At 30.7% G+C, this 15,465-nt stretch overlaps 1 protein-coding gene and 2 long non-coding RNA genes across 3 annotated transcripts; 2 read left to right on the top strand and 1 right to left on the bottom strand.

The window, feature by feature from the left end:
• Positions 1-709: 709 nt before the first annotated feature.
• LOC136997102 (uncharacterized) lies at positions 710-3,304 on the top strand. Its single transcript, XM_067347391.1, has one exon. The coding sequence runs from the start codon at positions 710-712 to the stop codon at positions 2,204-2,206; it is 1,497 nt and encodes a 498-aa protein (XP_067203492.1). The 3' UTR covers positions 2,207-3,304.
• A 1,414-nt stretch (positions 3,305-4,718) lies between these two features.
• LOC136997384 (uncharacterized) lies at positions 4,719-12,985 on the top strand. The gene is made up of 2 exons (XR_010888160.1): positions 4,719-5,532; positions 11,910-12,985. It is a non-coding gene; the product is annotated as an uncharacterized lncRNA (long non-coding RNA).
• On the bottom strand, positions 5,842-14,154 carry LOC136997383 (uncharacterized). The gene is made up of 2 exons (XR_010888159.1): positions 13,295-14,154; positions 5,842-6,917 (listed from the first exon to the last, which is right to left on the bottom strand). It is a non-coding gene; the product is annotated as an uncharacterized lncRNA (long non-coding RNA).
• Between the last annotated feature and the right edge of the window lie 1,311 nt (positions 14,155-15,465).

Genomic DNA, 15,465 nt, shown 5'->3' with positions numbered 1-15,465 from the left:
CTATATTGTATCGTTATACTATTATATTATTATACTATCTCTGCTAATTATATACATATACTATATAGATATGTATTGCCAAGATTAATTCAGAAATTATATGCTTGTATTCTATATCTGATTCGATTATTTATACATGTTACAGACCATGTTCATAATCGTCGCTGTCTTATTGTCCGTCAGACCTGTCACTTCCCTTATCGGATTTGATTGCAGTGGACAACACTTAAACATTACTACGATATCGCTGCTCGATGTCGGAGAATGCGAATTACGAGTACACAATCCTGATGTTACTGACACATATTTGCAACTCTTACAACTTTCGGAATACAATTATGCCGAAATCTTACAATGCAAGGTGGAAATATCAAGAACGATATATCATTGCGGAATGCATTCACACATATCTGTGGTACACAATGGAAGAGCTGACTATTTACACGAAACCGGATACACTCAGTGCTTAAGACTCTTCCAAGACGGAGTTTTCTCATTTGGAACTGACAGTCCACTACATGAAATACGAGTCAACCAAACCACAACTCGGAGTATTACATTAGCCGGTCGAATTAACAACGACGGTAGTTGCAAAGGAGTACAATATTCGGATCCTTATGGTACATGGGACGATGTAGTCGTGCAAGGAGTAGTAAAAATAACTCTAAAAACTTCACACGTACCTGTACAATTAAATTCTGGAAAAATTATGTTGAAATCTGGTACGATCTGTCCGTTGAAAGAAGGATTCTGCATCGACTCCGAAGACGGATACACTTATTGGAAACCCGTACCAACTACATCCTGCGATTTTCATCAATATGATGTCCTCTACGAAGGACCAGCTACAAAAATTCAAGATAATATTAATGCTACATCATCAGTTGTTTACACCTTAACTACTCAAGATATTACCTTTGCTCTCACTAAAACAAAGGAGCAACCTCTGTGCGGATATACCTTATATCGCACCGAACATCCAAAATTATTTATACTGGAAACTAAAAAGGGAGACACACTTCCAAATCGAGGCCAGATTCCAATGGACAACTTAGACATCTTTGCATACATGAATTCTAAATTTGTATATGTTGAAAAACATATACGCCATCAGATGACATCGCTATATCACAACGTTATGCAACAAAAATGCGAATTAGAGAGACAAGTAATCACAAATACTTTATCTTTTGCTACCTTACAACCTGACGAATTCGCGTACCGTCTCATGAAAGGACCAGGCTACATGGCTGTTACAGCTGGAGAAGCTATCTTTGTTATCAAATGCATACCAGTGGACGTCACTGTAAGAAAAACAGAAGAATGTTACGTCGAATTACTTATAATGGTGCATAATCAATCATTCTTTCTAACGCCTAAATCGCATGTACTTACCAAATATGGAAATCAACGCGATTGCAGCTACGAACTTCCTACGTTATATCGTATCGAAGACACTTGGGTACAGTTCACACCAGAACCACAAATAAGGCAACTTCCGCCTCAACAATTGCAACCTATGACCACATTATCCTGGAAATATTTGACACCTGGACCATTAGCCGTCAGTGGAATCTACTCTGAAAAGGATATTGAACGACTGCGTGAACATATCATGTTCCCTGCTGAAAGGCCAGCTTTACTTAATTCCGTCGCCAGGGGACTCACGGGTCATTCGTTCAATTCCGAAGCCGTCTCCATGTACAATCTACTGGACGAAGCATCTTTAAATAAAATTGTTGACACTACTGCTTCCAGAATATGGAACGGATTCCTGACCTTTGGCTCCGCAACAGCCGGAATCTTTGGTATCTTCCTGATAGCCCGAATCGTGAAGCTTGTAATCGACACCGCCATTCACAGATACGCCTTCCACACGGTCTATGGATGCAGCATGCATTTGTTGGGAGCATTATGGAGCTCACTCACTCATCTTCTACTTCATCTCGCCAGAGGACCTGTAGAGACGAAAAAAAAGTCAAACAAAGCCACAGAAACATCACCCGAGAGAATCGCAAACGCACCGCCCTTGCCAGAACAACCAACGGTAATTCAAATTACTCCTACTACTTTTCGAACTCATTCACGTGACATCGAGTCAGCAATAATTAAAAACAGCGCTACTTACTCTTATAAAGACTTATGCGACCGTCTTGATAATATGGAACAAATTCCTCCGATCGCATCGGAATTCGTTCTAAAATAGGGGGGAGGTGTAACGTCCCGTAAAATTTCTGAAAAATAAAATAATCAATTAGTTGTCAGTAGAGATATATCCTCAATTATTAAATTGCATGACCAAATATAATCTAGTAATTTAAGATTATAATATTTAAGGTGGATGTCCCGGAATAAATAAATTTAATTATCTTTAAATAATAATGCTATCGTGAAACATAAGGTTTCATCAATAGATTATAAACGTTAAATTCTCAATTGCTAATTATCCAGTAAATTCAAAGCTATATAATTTATTCTCGGATCTCTAACCTTACCTTATTCGTTTATTAAAATTTACTTTCCTTGTAATAAATACACTAAAGACAGAAATCTATAAATATATTTATACATTAATAATGAATCTAGTCGCTTTAGAGTCATATTTAAATTATAATACTATGACGGGAGAGTAAAGACTTAATTATCGACTATGAAACATAAGCCGGTAAAACAGACCTAAAAGCAGGCCTTAAAGCCGGTCGACAAGTGTCCGCTAAGAAATAATTTAATTTAATATTTTGACCCTAATAAACCGTATAAATTTGCTGAAATAAATTAATAATTAATTAATTCTAAATTAATAAACTAGTAAAACTTTTAAATAATTGAATAACAAACAAGAAATAAGCGATTACACTAGTTAAAAATAATACTTGCTCAGACTGTACCTGTGAATGCAAGCACAAGAGCTGAACATTTGAATTATTGAATAAAAGATTTACTAGAACAGTTGGATTAAAAATATCTTGTCAATGAACTGTATATTAATTAGTTATTGAAACCAAGAAAGAATGTTTAAATTAATTATTTTAAATTTAAAATAAACACCTTTTTGGTATGAGAATAATAATAAATAATACTTTAATTTTTATAAATAAATTATAGTATGTAAATTCGCGACGCCGATCTGATAGAATCAATCCTGAGCGTCCTACGACGAGTATAAAGAAATATAAAAATAATTTCACTCTTATATGTAAGCCCATCTGAACACTTAAAATGTTGAATAGAAAATTTATTAAAACAATTGAATTAAAAGTAATATTTTGTCGACAAACTATATCAGGACTAGTTATTGAAATTAAGAAAAAATATTTAAATTAATTATTTAAAAAATAAAATAAACACCTTTTGGTATAAAAATAACAATAAACAATATTTTGATTTTTGTAAAAGGACTATAATATGTAAATTCACGACGCCGATTTAATAGAATCAATCCCGAACGTCCTACGATAAGTATAACGGAATCTAAAATTATTTTCGCACTTATATCTATAAATCCATATTTCACACAAAATCGCGAATAACTCAAAAGTGAATTTAACTACAGACTTCAAACTTTGAGAACCACTTTTAAATACGGGATCACCCAATATTCTTCAATAATATCTTACTAATTAACTCTAATTAAAAACTTGACTAATTAAAGCTGTAGTATAACTTTATAGTACTACCTTAAAAGTGCAACTCTATGAAAGAGCCTGTATGAAGGCTCAATTTGAATTCCCTTCGTCAGAAGACGTAAAATGAAAGTTGCCTACGTGAAAAGATTCGACCTAAGTGCTAACACTTAACCTGTAGCCCTCGAAACAAAATCGCCTTTTTCACATATGCTATATATATATATATATATATATCTATACATGTCTCTCTATAGACCCCTTCACAGCTAACTTTAAACGACCAACTGACTTGAAATACTTAACCAACGAGTGAAGGCGAATAAGATAAGAATATTTTTATGAAATTATTAAAAATAATTATTTATTGTTATATATATATATATTATAGAGCATAAGATAGGATAAGGAAATTAATATATATTATTACTTAGAACTATATATCTTTTTATTCTTAATTAAGATACACTGTCGATGCTTCCGAATTATTAGTATAAATATAAATTTCTCGCATATAATAAATAATTATTGTACACACTTACAGCTATATATTTGTAGTGTTGCGCTTTGTTGTATGCGATGAAATTCCGTTAAAATAAGTTAAATATTAACAATTTATAAACAATAATTAATTTTAAGTGCGGAATACGGAATTTTTCCAAGATCAAACTTATATGTCGTTGTGAATCTGAAAATGAGCAATGTTAATATCCAAACGAGATAATGTTAAAATGTTAATAACTGTTTGTAAATAAGGAAATACGATATAAAATATTTCGCATCGGAACATAAAATAGATCATCGAACACATCGACGTCCGCTAATACGATGACTCATGAACACCTGCAAGATAAAACATCCGAGATGCGACGAAAGAAATTGAAGGTCCAGCGACGTTCTACGAAATCACGCATATAGTTCAACACAGAGAAGGGTTGACTGATGCAACTCGCCGACAAAGGAATATCATCGCCGATCACGTATCGAACTGCGAAGAACAAAGATCAACCTTGACACGCGCCTCACGTCTTCTTTAGTCCCGTCTATTTTGCCTATAAAAAGGGTACCCGATGGCACCGCGAAGGAATATGGAAAAAATCAGCAGTGCAGCAGTATGGAAAAGGGAGCAGTACGAAAGAATCAGCAGTGTCGGGAAGCCATATTCAACGAATAAGAACATAGAATTTCGCGAGCAATGCGAAATAAGAACTTAGAAAAACTCGAGCAGCACGATCTAAGGACTTAGAATTTTTACGAAGCACTACATAAGAACATAGAATTTCGCGAGCAATGCGAAATAGAACTTAGAAGAACTCAGCGACACATCAAGAACATAGAATTTCGCGAGCAATGCGAAATAAGAACTTAGAAAAACTCGAGCGGCACGATCTAAGGACTTAGAATTTTTACGAAGCACTACATAAGAACATAGAATTTTGCGAGCAATGCGAAATAGAACTTAGAAGAAATCAGCGACACATCAAGAACATAGAATTTCGCGAGCAATGCGAAATGAGAACATAGAAAAATAACGCAAGAAGTGCATAAAGAAGAAATCAAGGAACCATACTCAAGCTGAACATTAAAATTTAATCGACATACTGCCACTACAACTATATCAACCAATCGCTACTTCAAAGTTTAACATAAAATTTATGGAACTCGAAATTATTTATGGGAATTTGGCAAGGAAAATTTATACCATCTACAAGTCAACAACTTACGAAGCCACTACTAAATTTCAAGAAACCAAGGAACTCAACAGAAGACACATCAGAACGGGAACTTCTCCTTTCAGCCGACGGATCATCATCATCAGGAAGCAGCTACGAGTCAGTCAACGACCGATCAACAGGAACATCGTACTCTAAGAAACCGAGCGAACACAGCGGAATCAAAACAAAAATCTGTAAGTCCGGAATCCTTTATTGTAAAATCAGCACTAACAAATAAATGCAAATTAATTGAAACATGAGAATCAATGGTGAACATAACCCAATCGTACAAGTTAATATAAAATTTCTACATCAAGAAACCGAGTGACAAAATTATCTAACTTTAATCTTTTATTACGCACGCACACGCGCATTTACACCGACTAACATAATTTTTCTATATATTAAATTCCTTTTATTTTGATCACGATATACGATAATTGAAATTCTTACAATCACAGCGAGTAAGATCAACGCCACGGAATTGAGAACCAAGTAAGTTACTTTCATAATTTTCTGTTAACCAAGTGATACATTATTTTCTTCCGTTTGACATATTAACGCGCTACTAAATGACAAAGACTATCGACACAATTAGACGCCATAAGAAACGAAAAACTTATAAATTGCAAAGATCTAAGCTCCGCGTAGCAAAGAAACATCGGAAATCGAGTCAACTTTCACAGAAGCAATTAATAGCTTTCGAAGCATTAATTTCAGAATTGATAGATATTCCTATTCAAGCAAACGCATATGACATTTTACGGGACATCGAAGACAGAGATAGGAAAGAACAAATAATTAAATCGGAACATCATAATATTATCAAATCGGAAATAATTATAAACTCTAAAATCGAACAGATAACTCTTGAAGATAATATAGCTGAAATAGATTTCTATACCGAACTAAAACTTGATTCTACGACGCCAGCATTTATAAATTACGACGACTTGATTACTTACGTACAACATACAAGTCAGATTAAAATCGATCCATTAGAATCCGAATTACAAGAAGCCCTTCTCACATTGACGACTCCACAATTAATAACTATTGATGATATAATAGAAGAATTACACACCGATAACCAAACGACAGACCGCGTAATTGATGGAATTTATAATACTTTAATCGCGAATAAAGGAAACTCAACTATCAACGTACAACCGACGTGTAGTACTTCTGCCGACGTTAGCCCCTATAATTCGATCGCAGATGTAGCAGAAAAATCATTTACCGACAGCTTACCGACGGATAACGTACTTACAAACAACGATTTTGATACTCTAGCAGCGGACAGGGAAGTGGAATATTATATGAGTAAATTACAACTCTATTAATTTTATTTCGTTTATTGATGCAATAACCGTCCCCGTTCTCGCACTCACGGACCGCCTCTACCTTCTTAAGCTCTCGAGTCCCGAGGTATTGCCGGCCCAGCAGGTAGCCTCAAAAATTGAGAGCACCCTTATTCTGCGTGACTGAGGTACACTCAGATAAGAAGAACCTAACGGAGTCCGCCGAGGCACGACATCCGTGTAGGAAGTAACGGTCGAGCATCGAGGTGCATCGCCATCTGCAACATACAAAACAATAGATACATTAAAAATAAAATTGGTGGCAGCGGCATACTATCGCGAGACGTTACATAATTTTAATGAACAAAAAAATCCAATAAAAACTTTCATTAAAATTATAAATAAAAATATCTTTGATAATTCCTTTTTATTCAAACACATAAATATTTTTGGAATATGAATTTTAGGGTTAATATTTATGTATTTAAATAAAAAACAATTATCAAAAATTTTTTCATTTATAATTTTAATAAAAGTTTTTATTGGATTTTTTTGTTCATGAAAATTAATTGTATTTTTTTTATAAAAAGAATTTTTTTTTTGTATTTTTTTTTTTTTTTTTTTTTTTTTTTTTTTTTTTTTGAGGTAAAACTGATTCTGACATTTTTAAAAATTATTTATTGGGGTATTATTCCAGAATAATTGGAAGCAGAGTTTTATTTAATATTATATATATTATTTATTTTTTTGCTTTTATTGATTTATTTTTTTTGATTATTTTATAGATTTAAACAAAATAATTACAACGAATAAGATTTGCATGTGATTTATAAACGTTTATAGATTTCAAATTTTAAGTAGCAATTCCAAATTATATTAAACTGTTTTAAATATAAAAAAGACTTTTAATTAAATTTTCAAACTAAAATATATTTGCAACGCTGGTAAATGTTGTTCACTGAATCAAAAATTTCAAAATTTATTTAAGAAATAAATTTTTAGATTCTGGTTTTCTCTATCTTAATTATCTAATTGTAAGTCAATCCGTTAAAAACGGTGATATTTCCGTTACGCTTTTCGTTCCAATATTTGCGTTTTTGAATATATTATATAATTAATTAATTATTAATTAATTAATTATTCTATAATTTTTTCAAATTTCAAGTACTTAATTACATTATTTAAAAATTTTAGAGAAATGAATTTTAACAAATATCATCTAGCAATTGCAAATATCTCAAAGTCGATCTTTCAAATGGAGATTGTTGTTTGTATGAAATTAAATCATCAATGTATTTTAATTTCATACAAATAAAAATTTTTATTTGAGAGATCGACTTTGAAAGATATTTGCAATTGCTCGATGATATATGTTAAAATTAATTTCTCTAAACATTTTAAATAATGTATGTATAAATAATAACAAGAAGATGACAAATAATTTCATCATTAACGATTTTGTGCTTTGATTAATGTATATTTTTTTTTACATTGGCTGGATAGCTTAATATTAAAACGGTTTCAGCATTAAAATAGTAAATAGAGTATCAAATTATAATTATTAGCTCAATATTAAGCTATCCAGGCAATGTAAAAAAAAATATTATGCATAAGTCAAAGCACAAAATCATTAATGCTGAAATTATCTGCTATCTTTTTGTTATTATTTATACGTACATTATTTAAAAATTTTAGAGAAATTAATTTTAACAGATATTAGCGAGCAATTGTGAATATTTTTCAAAGTCGATCTCTCAAATAAAGATTTTTATTTGTATGAAATTAAAATACATTGATGATTTAATTTCATACAAACAACAATCTCCATTTGAAAGATCGACTTTGAGAGATATTTGCAATTGCTAGATGATATTTGGTAAAATTCATTATTTTAAAGTTTTTAAATAATGTAATTATGTACTTGAAATTTAAAAGAAATGAATTTTAACAAATATCATCGAGCAATTGCGAATATCTTTCAAAGTCGATCTCTCAAATGGAGATTGTTATTTGTATGAAATTAAATCATCAATGTACTTTAATTTTATACCAAAAATTAATAAAAAATATTTACTTGAATCAAATAAATATTTACTTGATTTTAATAAATATTTACTTTAATCAAAGAAATATTTACTTAAGTCAAAAAAATATTTATTTGATTCTAATAAATATTTGCTTGATGTTAATAAATATTTACTTAAATCAAGAAAATATTTACTGGTATCAAATAAATATCTACTTGATTCTAATGAATATTTACTTGAATCAAAAAAATTCTTTATTTTAATTTAAAAAATATTTACTTAAATAAAAAAATATTTACTAAAATTTAATAAATATTTACTTGATTCTAATAAATATTGGTTTGATTCTAATAAACATTTACTTGATTCTAATAATTATTTATTTGAATTAAATAAATATTTATTTGAATCAAAAAAATATCTACTTGATTCTAATAAATATTTACTTAATGCTAATAAATATTTACTTGATTTTGATAAATATTTAATTGAATAAAAAAAATAATTTACTTGAATAAAAATATAATTATTTGATTCAAGTAAATATTTACTTGGAATCAAAAAAATCATTTACTTGAATCCACTCTTAAAAAAGGCATGAAAGATCGATACTCGAATGTATCGGAAGTATTGTTGATGCTTTTCCGCGACGCTGATTGGTTATCGCGATTATTCTGATAGTTTGATAGCTTGATAGCGAAGGTTATTTTGACGGTTATTTAAAATAAAAAAAATTTATTAAAAATTTATATTTCTACAAATATAAATCAAATATATAAATAAATTTATAAATATAAATTTAGTGAAACTTTTTTTATTTACAATATAAATTTAATAAATAATTTTATTATTATACATAGAATAATTGAGAAAATAGAAAACAAAAAAATTAATTATACGAAAAAAAATGGAAAGTATTGATGAAGATTTAAAAACGGAAAATTTAAATATTGAAAATTTGTTAACTCCTAATGAAGTTCTTGACAACATTAAAATGTTTGACTCAACTGTGTAAGTACACAAATTATACTAAAAATTCTAAAAATGCTTTTTGAAAAAAATGTATAAAATTTTTTTGCCTAATTTTGATATTTATTTTTAATATTTAATTTGAATAATTTAATTTAAATATTTATTACACAGGTTTATTTTATTTGCATAATTATTATTTATTTTACAGTGAAATTGTAGGCTATGTGGACGGCATAGAATCTCCACGTTTAGTAGGAAACAACCAACAATATAAATTTTACAAATTTTATCTTAATAATAATTCAGGACGAAGAGTACAAATAGTTGCATGGAATGATGATATAAAAAATGTGGAACACCATGTGATGTCCAATCATGTAAATATTCATATATACACTATATGTACACAATGTGCACTCGGTCATAGGAATGCCTTAACGCATAAATGTGCATGAAAGTCAAGACACATTCAAACGGTGTGTTTTGATTTTACATATTTTTTGCATCATAATTATGATTATTCCTCTTGTATGACATATGTCAAAGACAATAATTATCCGCTAAATAATATATCAAAATACAGTTATAAAAAGTAAATAATATAATTAAATGATATACTTATTGTGACATATTATTAAACAAATAATCATACTTTTTTATATATGTCACACGTGAGGCATAATCACAGTCATGATGCAAGAAGTATGTAGAATCGAAGCAGGCAATTTGAATGTGCCTTGATACTTATGCAAATTCATGTGTTAAGGTATTCCTGTGACCAAATGTACATACATGCATACCTACGTATATATAATGTATCCGCAATGTACGTGTGTTTAAAAAGTTCCAGGCTTTGATAAATAATTTTATTAATATAATCAAAATCAGCCTATAAAAAGTATTTTCAAAACTGGAAAAAGCGTTAGCATAAGTGCATTATACAGAAAGGGAACTACTTTTAAGAAGATCGTATAAAATAAATATTAAAAATAAATACAACCTGTTTTATTTATCAAGGCCTGGAATTTTTTAATCACACATACATTATATGTATGTATATATACCAACGCTTCTTCTAGCTTCAGAAACATTTTTTATAGGTTGATTATCTACTTCCTCTTTTACTATTCTTCTTTCTCAAAATCAAAATCAGCCTATGAAAAGTGTTTCCAAAGCTGGAAAAAGCGTTAGCATAAGTGCATTGTACAGAAAGGGAACTACTTTTAAGAAGATCGTATAGAATAAATATTAAAAATAAATACAATATGTTTTATTTATCTAGCCTGGAACTTTTTGAACACATCCATTTGTCAATTTTGTCAATTTCGAATGGGAAAGTGTAAATATAATAAATTGGCACTGCTTCATTTTCTTTATTGGGATAATTTCAATAATAATAATAAAATTAAATAATAATAGGAATTAAGGACACATCATTTAAATTTTTTTTTTGGGGGGGGGGGGCATATTATAAGAAATAAAGTAAAAAATATGTTCTAAATAAAATTATTATTATAAGAAATAAAGTAAAAAATATATGTTCTAAATAAAAAAAATGTTCGAAATAAAAAAAATGTTCTAAATAAAAAAAGATTCTCAAAAAAAAAATTTTTAATTTATGTTTTAAATTTAAATGTTTTTGTTAGATAATTTACATAGATGGTGCACAAGCAAGATTACCAAAAAATAATCTATTTAATAATGGAAACGTTCAATACGAGTTATTAATCCGTAGCAATACGATTGTATCCAATCTTGGATATTTCGAACCAATAAAAACATTAAGTGGTAAACCTAAAGCAATCCAAATAAAAGACGTTTTGAATAGCACCGATCGCATTAGTTAGTTATATTTTTATTTATATCTAAATTCTCCAAAAATGCTACTTAGAAAATTTTTTTTACGCAAAATATTTTATAAATTTTATTTCTTTAATAATTATTTTATTTTTACATTATGATAATACTAATAAAATTCAAGCTTTTTACATTTTTTTCACTATCATGCATTTACATATTTCAGTTTTGGAAGGATATGTTAAAACCAACTTTTCTGAAATTTTTAATAATAAGTTGAATAAAATTATTGGTTGTGGGTCGATAACAGATGGTTTATTTAAGCTGGAAGTTCATATTCTGGAATTTACCTATGATATGTATAGCGATCTAGATTTGATAAAGGGAGATAAAATTGAAATTGTAACGTCTCGCGATAGTATGCCGCTGCCACCAATTTTATTTTTAATGTATCTATTGTTTTGTATGTTGCAGATGGCGATGCACCTCGATGCTCGACCGTTACTTCCTACACGGATGTCGTGCCTCGGCGGACTCCGTTAGGTTCTTCTTATCTGAGTGTACCTCAGTCACGCAGAATAAGGGTGCTCTCAATTTTTGAGGCTACCTGCTGGGCCGGCAATACCTCGGGACTCGAGAGCTTAAGAAGGTAGAGGCGGTCCGTGAGTGCGAGAACGGGGACGGTTATTGCATCAATAAACGAAATAAAATTAATAGAGTTGTAATTTACTCATATAATATTCCACTTCCCTGTCCGCTGCTAGAGTATCAAAATCGTTGTTTGTAAGTACGTTATCCGTCGGTAAGCTGTCGGTAAATGATTTTTCTGCTACATCTGCGATCGAATTATAGGGGCTAACGTCGGCAGAAGTACTACACGTCGGTTGTACGTTGATAGTTGAGTTTCCTTTATTCGCGATTAAAGTATTATAAATTCCATCAATTACGCGGTCTGTCGTTTGGTTATCGGTGTGTAATTCTTCTATTATATCATCAATAGTTATTAATTGTGGAGTCGTCAATGTGAGAAGGGCTTCTTGTAATTCGGATTCTAATGGATCGATTTTAATCTGACTTGTATGTTGTACGTAAGTAATCAAGTCGTCGTAATTTATAAATGCTGGCGTCGTAGAATCAAGTTTTAGTTCGGTATAGAAATCTATTTCAGCTATATTATCTTCAAGAGTTATCTGTTCGATTTTAGAGTTTATAATTATTTCCGATTTGATAATATTATGATGTTCCGATTTAATTATTTGTTCTTTCCTATCTCTGTCTTCGATGTCCCGTAAAATGTCATATGCGTTTGCTTGAATAGGAATATCTATCAATTCTGAAATTAATGCTTCGAAAGCTATTAATTGCTTCTGTGAAAGTTGACTCGATTTCCGATGTTTCTTTGCTACGCGGAGCTTAGATCTTTGCAATTTATAAGTTTTTCGTTTCTTATGGCGTCTAATTGTGTCGATAGTCTTTGTCATTTAGTAGCGCGTTAATATGTCAAACGGAAGAAAATAATGTATCACTTGGTTAACAGAAAATTATGAAAGTAACTTACTTGGTTCTCAATTCCGTGGCGTTGATCTTACTCGCTGTGATTGTAAGAATTTCAATTATCGTATATCGTGATCAAAATAAAAGGAATTTAATATATAGAAAAATTATGTTAGTCGGTGTAAATGCGCGTGTGCGTGCGTAATAAAAGATTAAAGTTAGATAATTTTGTCACTCGGTTTCTTGATGTAGAAATTTTATATTAACTTGTACGATTGGGTTATGTTCACCATTGATTCTCATGTTTCAATTAATTTGCATTTATTTGTTAGTGCTGATTTTACAATAAAGGATTCCGGACTTACAGATTTTTGTTTTGATTCCGCTGTGTTCGCTCGGTTTCTTAGAGTACGATGTTCCTGTTGATCGGTCGTTGACTGACTCGTAGCTGCTTCCTGATGATGATGATCCGTCGGCTGAAAGGAGAAGTTCCCGTTCTGATGTGTCTTCTGTTGAGTTCCTTGGTTTCTTGAAATTTAGTAGTGGCTTCGTAAGTTGTTGACTTGTAGATGGTATAAATTTTCCTTGCCAAATTCCCATAAATAATTTCGAGTTCCATAAATTTTATGTTAAACTTTGAAGTAGCGATTGGTTGATATAGTTGTAGTGGCAGTATGTCGATTAAATTTTAATGTTCAGCTTGAGTATGGTTCCTTGATTTCTTCTTTATGCACTTCTTGCGTTATTTTTCTATGTTCTCATTTCGCAATGCTCGCGAAATTCTATGTTCTTGATGTGTCGCTGATTTCTTCTAAGTTCTATTTCGCATTGCTCGCAAAATTCTATGTTCTTATGTAGTGCTTCGTAAAAATTCTAAGTCCTTAGATCGTGCCGCTCGAGTTTTTCTAAGTTCTTATTTCGCATTGCTCGCGAAATTCTATGTTCTTGATGTGTCGCTGAGTTCTTCTAAGTTCTATTTCGCATTGCTCGCGAAATTCTATGTTCTTATGTAGTGCTTCGTAAAAATTCTAAGTCCTTAGATCGTGCTGCTCGAGTTTTTCTAAGTTCTTATTTCGCATTGCTCGCGAAATTCTATGTTCTTATTCGTTGAATATGGCTTCCCGACACTGCTGATTCTTTCGTACTGCTCCCTTTTCCATACTGCTGCACTGCTGATTTTTTCCATATTCCTTCGCGGTGCCATCGGGTACCCTTTTTATAGGCAAAATAGACGGGACTAAAGAAGACGTGAGGCGCGTGTCAAGGTTGATCTTTGTTCTTCGCAGTTCGATACGTGATCGGCGATGATATTCCTTTGTCGGCGAGTTGCATCAGTCAACCCTTCTCTGTGTTGAACTATATGCGTGATTTCGTAGAACGTCGCTGGACCTTCAATTTCTTTCGTCGCATCTCGGATGTTTTATCTTGCAGGTGTTCATGAGTCATCGTATTAGCGGACGTCGATGTGTTCGATGATCTATTTTATGTTCCGATGCGAAATATTTTATATCGTATTTCCTTATTTACAAACAGTTATTAACATTTTAACATTATCTCGTTTGGATATTAACATTGCTCATTTTCAGATTCACAACGACATATAAGTTTGATCTTGGAAAAATTCCGTATTCCGCACTTAAAATTAATTATTGTTTATAAATTGTTAATATTTAACTTATTTTAACGGAATTTCATCGCATACAACAAAGCGCAACACTACAAATATATAGCTGTAAGTGTGTACAATAATTATTTATTATATGCGAGAAATTTATATTTATACTAATAATTCGGAAGCATCGACAGTGTATCTTAATTAAGAATAAAAAGATATATAGTTCTAAGTAATAATATATATTAATTTCCTTATCCTATCTTATGCTCTATAATATATATATATATAACAATAAATAATTATTTTTAATAATTTCATAAAAATATTCTTATCTTATTCGCCTTCACTCGTTGGTTAAGTATTTCAAGTCAGTTGGTCGTTTAAAGTTAGCTGTGAAGGGGTCTATAGAGAGACATGTATAGATATATATATATATATATATATATAGCATATGTGAAAAAGGCGATTTTGTTTCGAGGGCTACAGGTTAAGTGTTAGCACTTAGGTCGAATCTTTTCACGTAGGCAACTTTCATTTTACGTCTTCTGACGAAGGGAATTCAAATTGAGCCTTCATACAGGCTCTTTCATAGAGTTGCACTTTTAAGGTAGTACTATAAAGTTATACTACAGCTTTAATTAGTCAAGTTTTTAATTAGAGTTAATTAGTAAGATATTATTGAAGAATATTGGGTGATCCCGTATTTAAAAGTGGTTCTCAAAGTTTGAAGTCTGTAGTTAAATTCACTTTTGAGTTATTCGCGATTTTGTGTGAAATATGGATTTATAGATATAAGTGCGAAAATAATTTTAGATTCCGTTATACTTATCGTAGGACGTTCGGGATTGATTCTATTAAATCGGCGTCGTGAATTTACATATTATAGTCCTTTTACAAAAATCAAAATATTGTTTATTGTTA

This window comes from Linepithema humile, chromosome 1, assembly GCF_040581485.1.
Source record: "Linepithema humile isolate Giens D197 chromosome 1, Lhum_UNIL_v1.0, whole genome shotgun sequence".
In the NCBI taxonomy this organism is placed as follows: domain Eukaryota; kingdom Metazoa; phylum Arthropoda; class Insecta; order Hymenoptera; family Formicidae; genus Linepithema; species Linepithema humile.
This window is presented reverse-complemented; position numbering and strand designations above follow the sequence as displayed.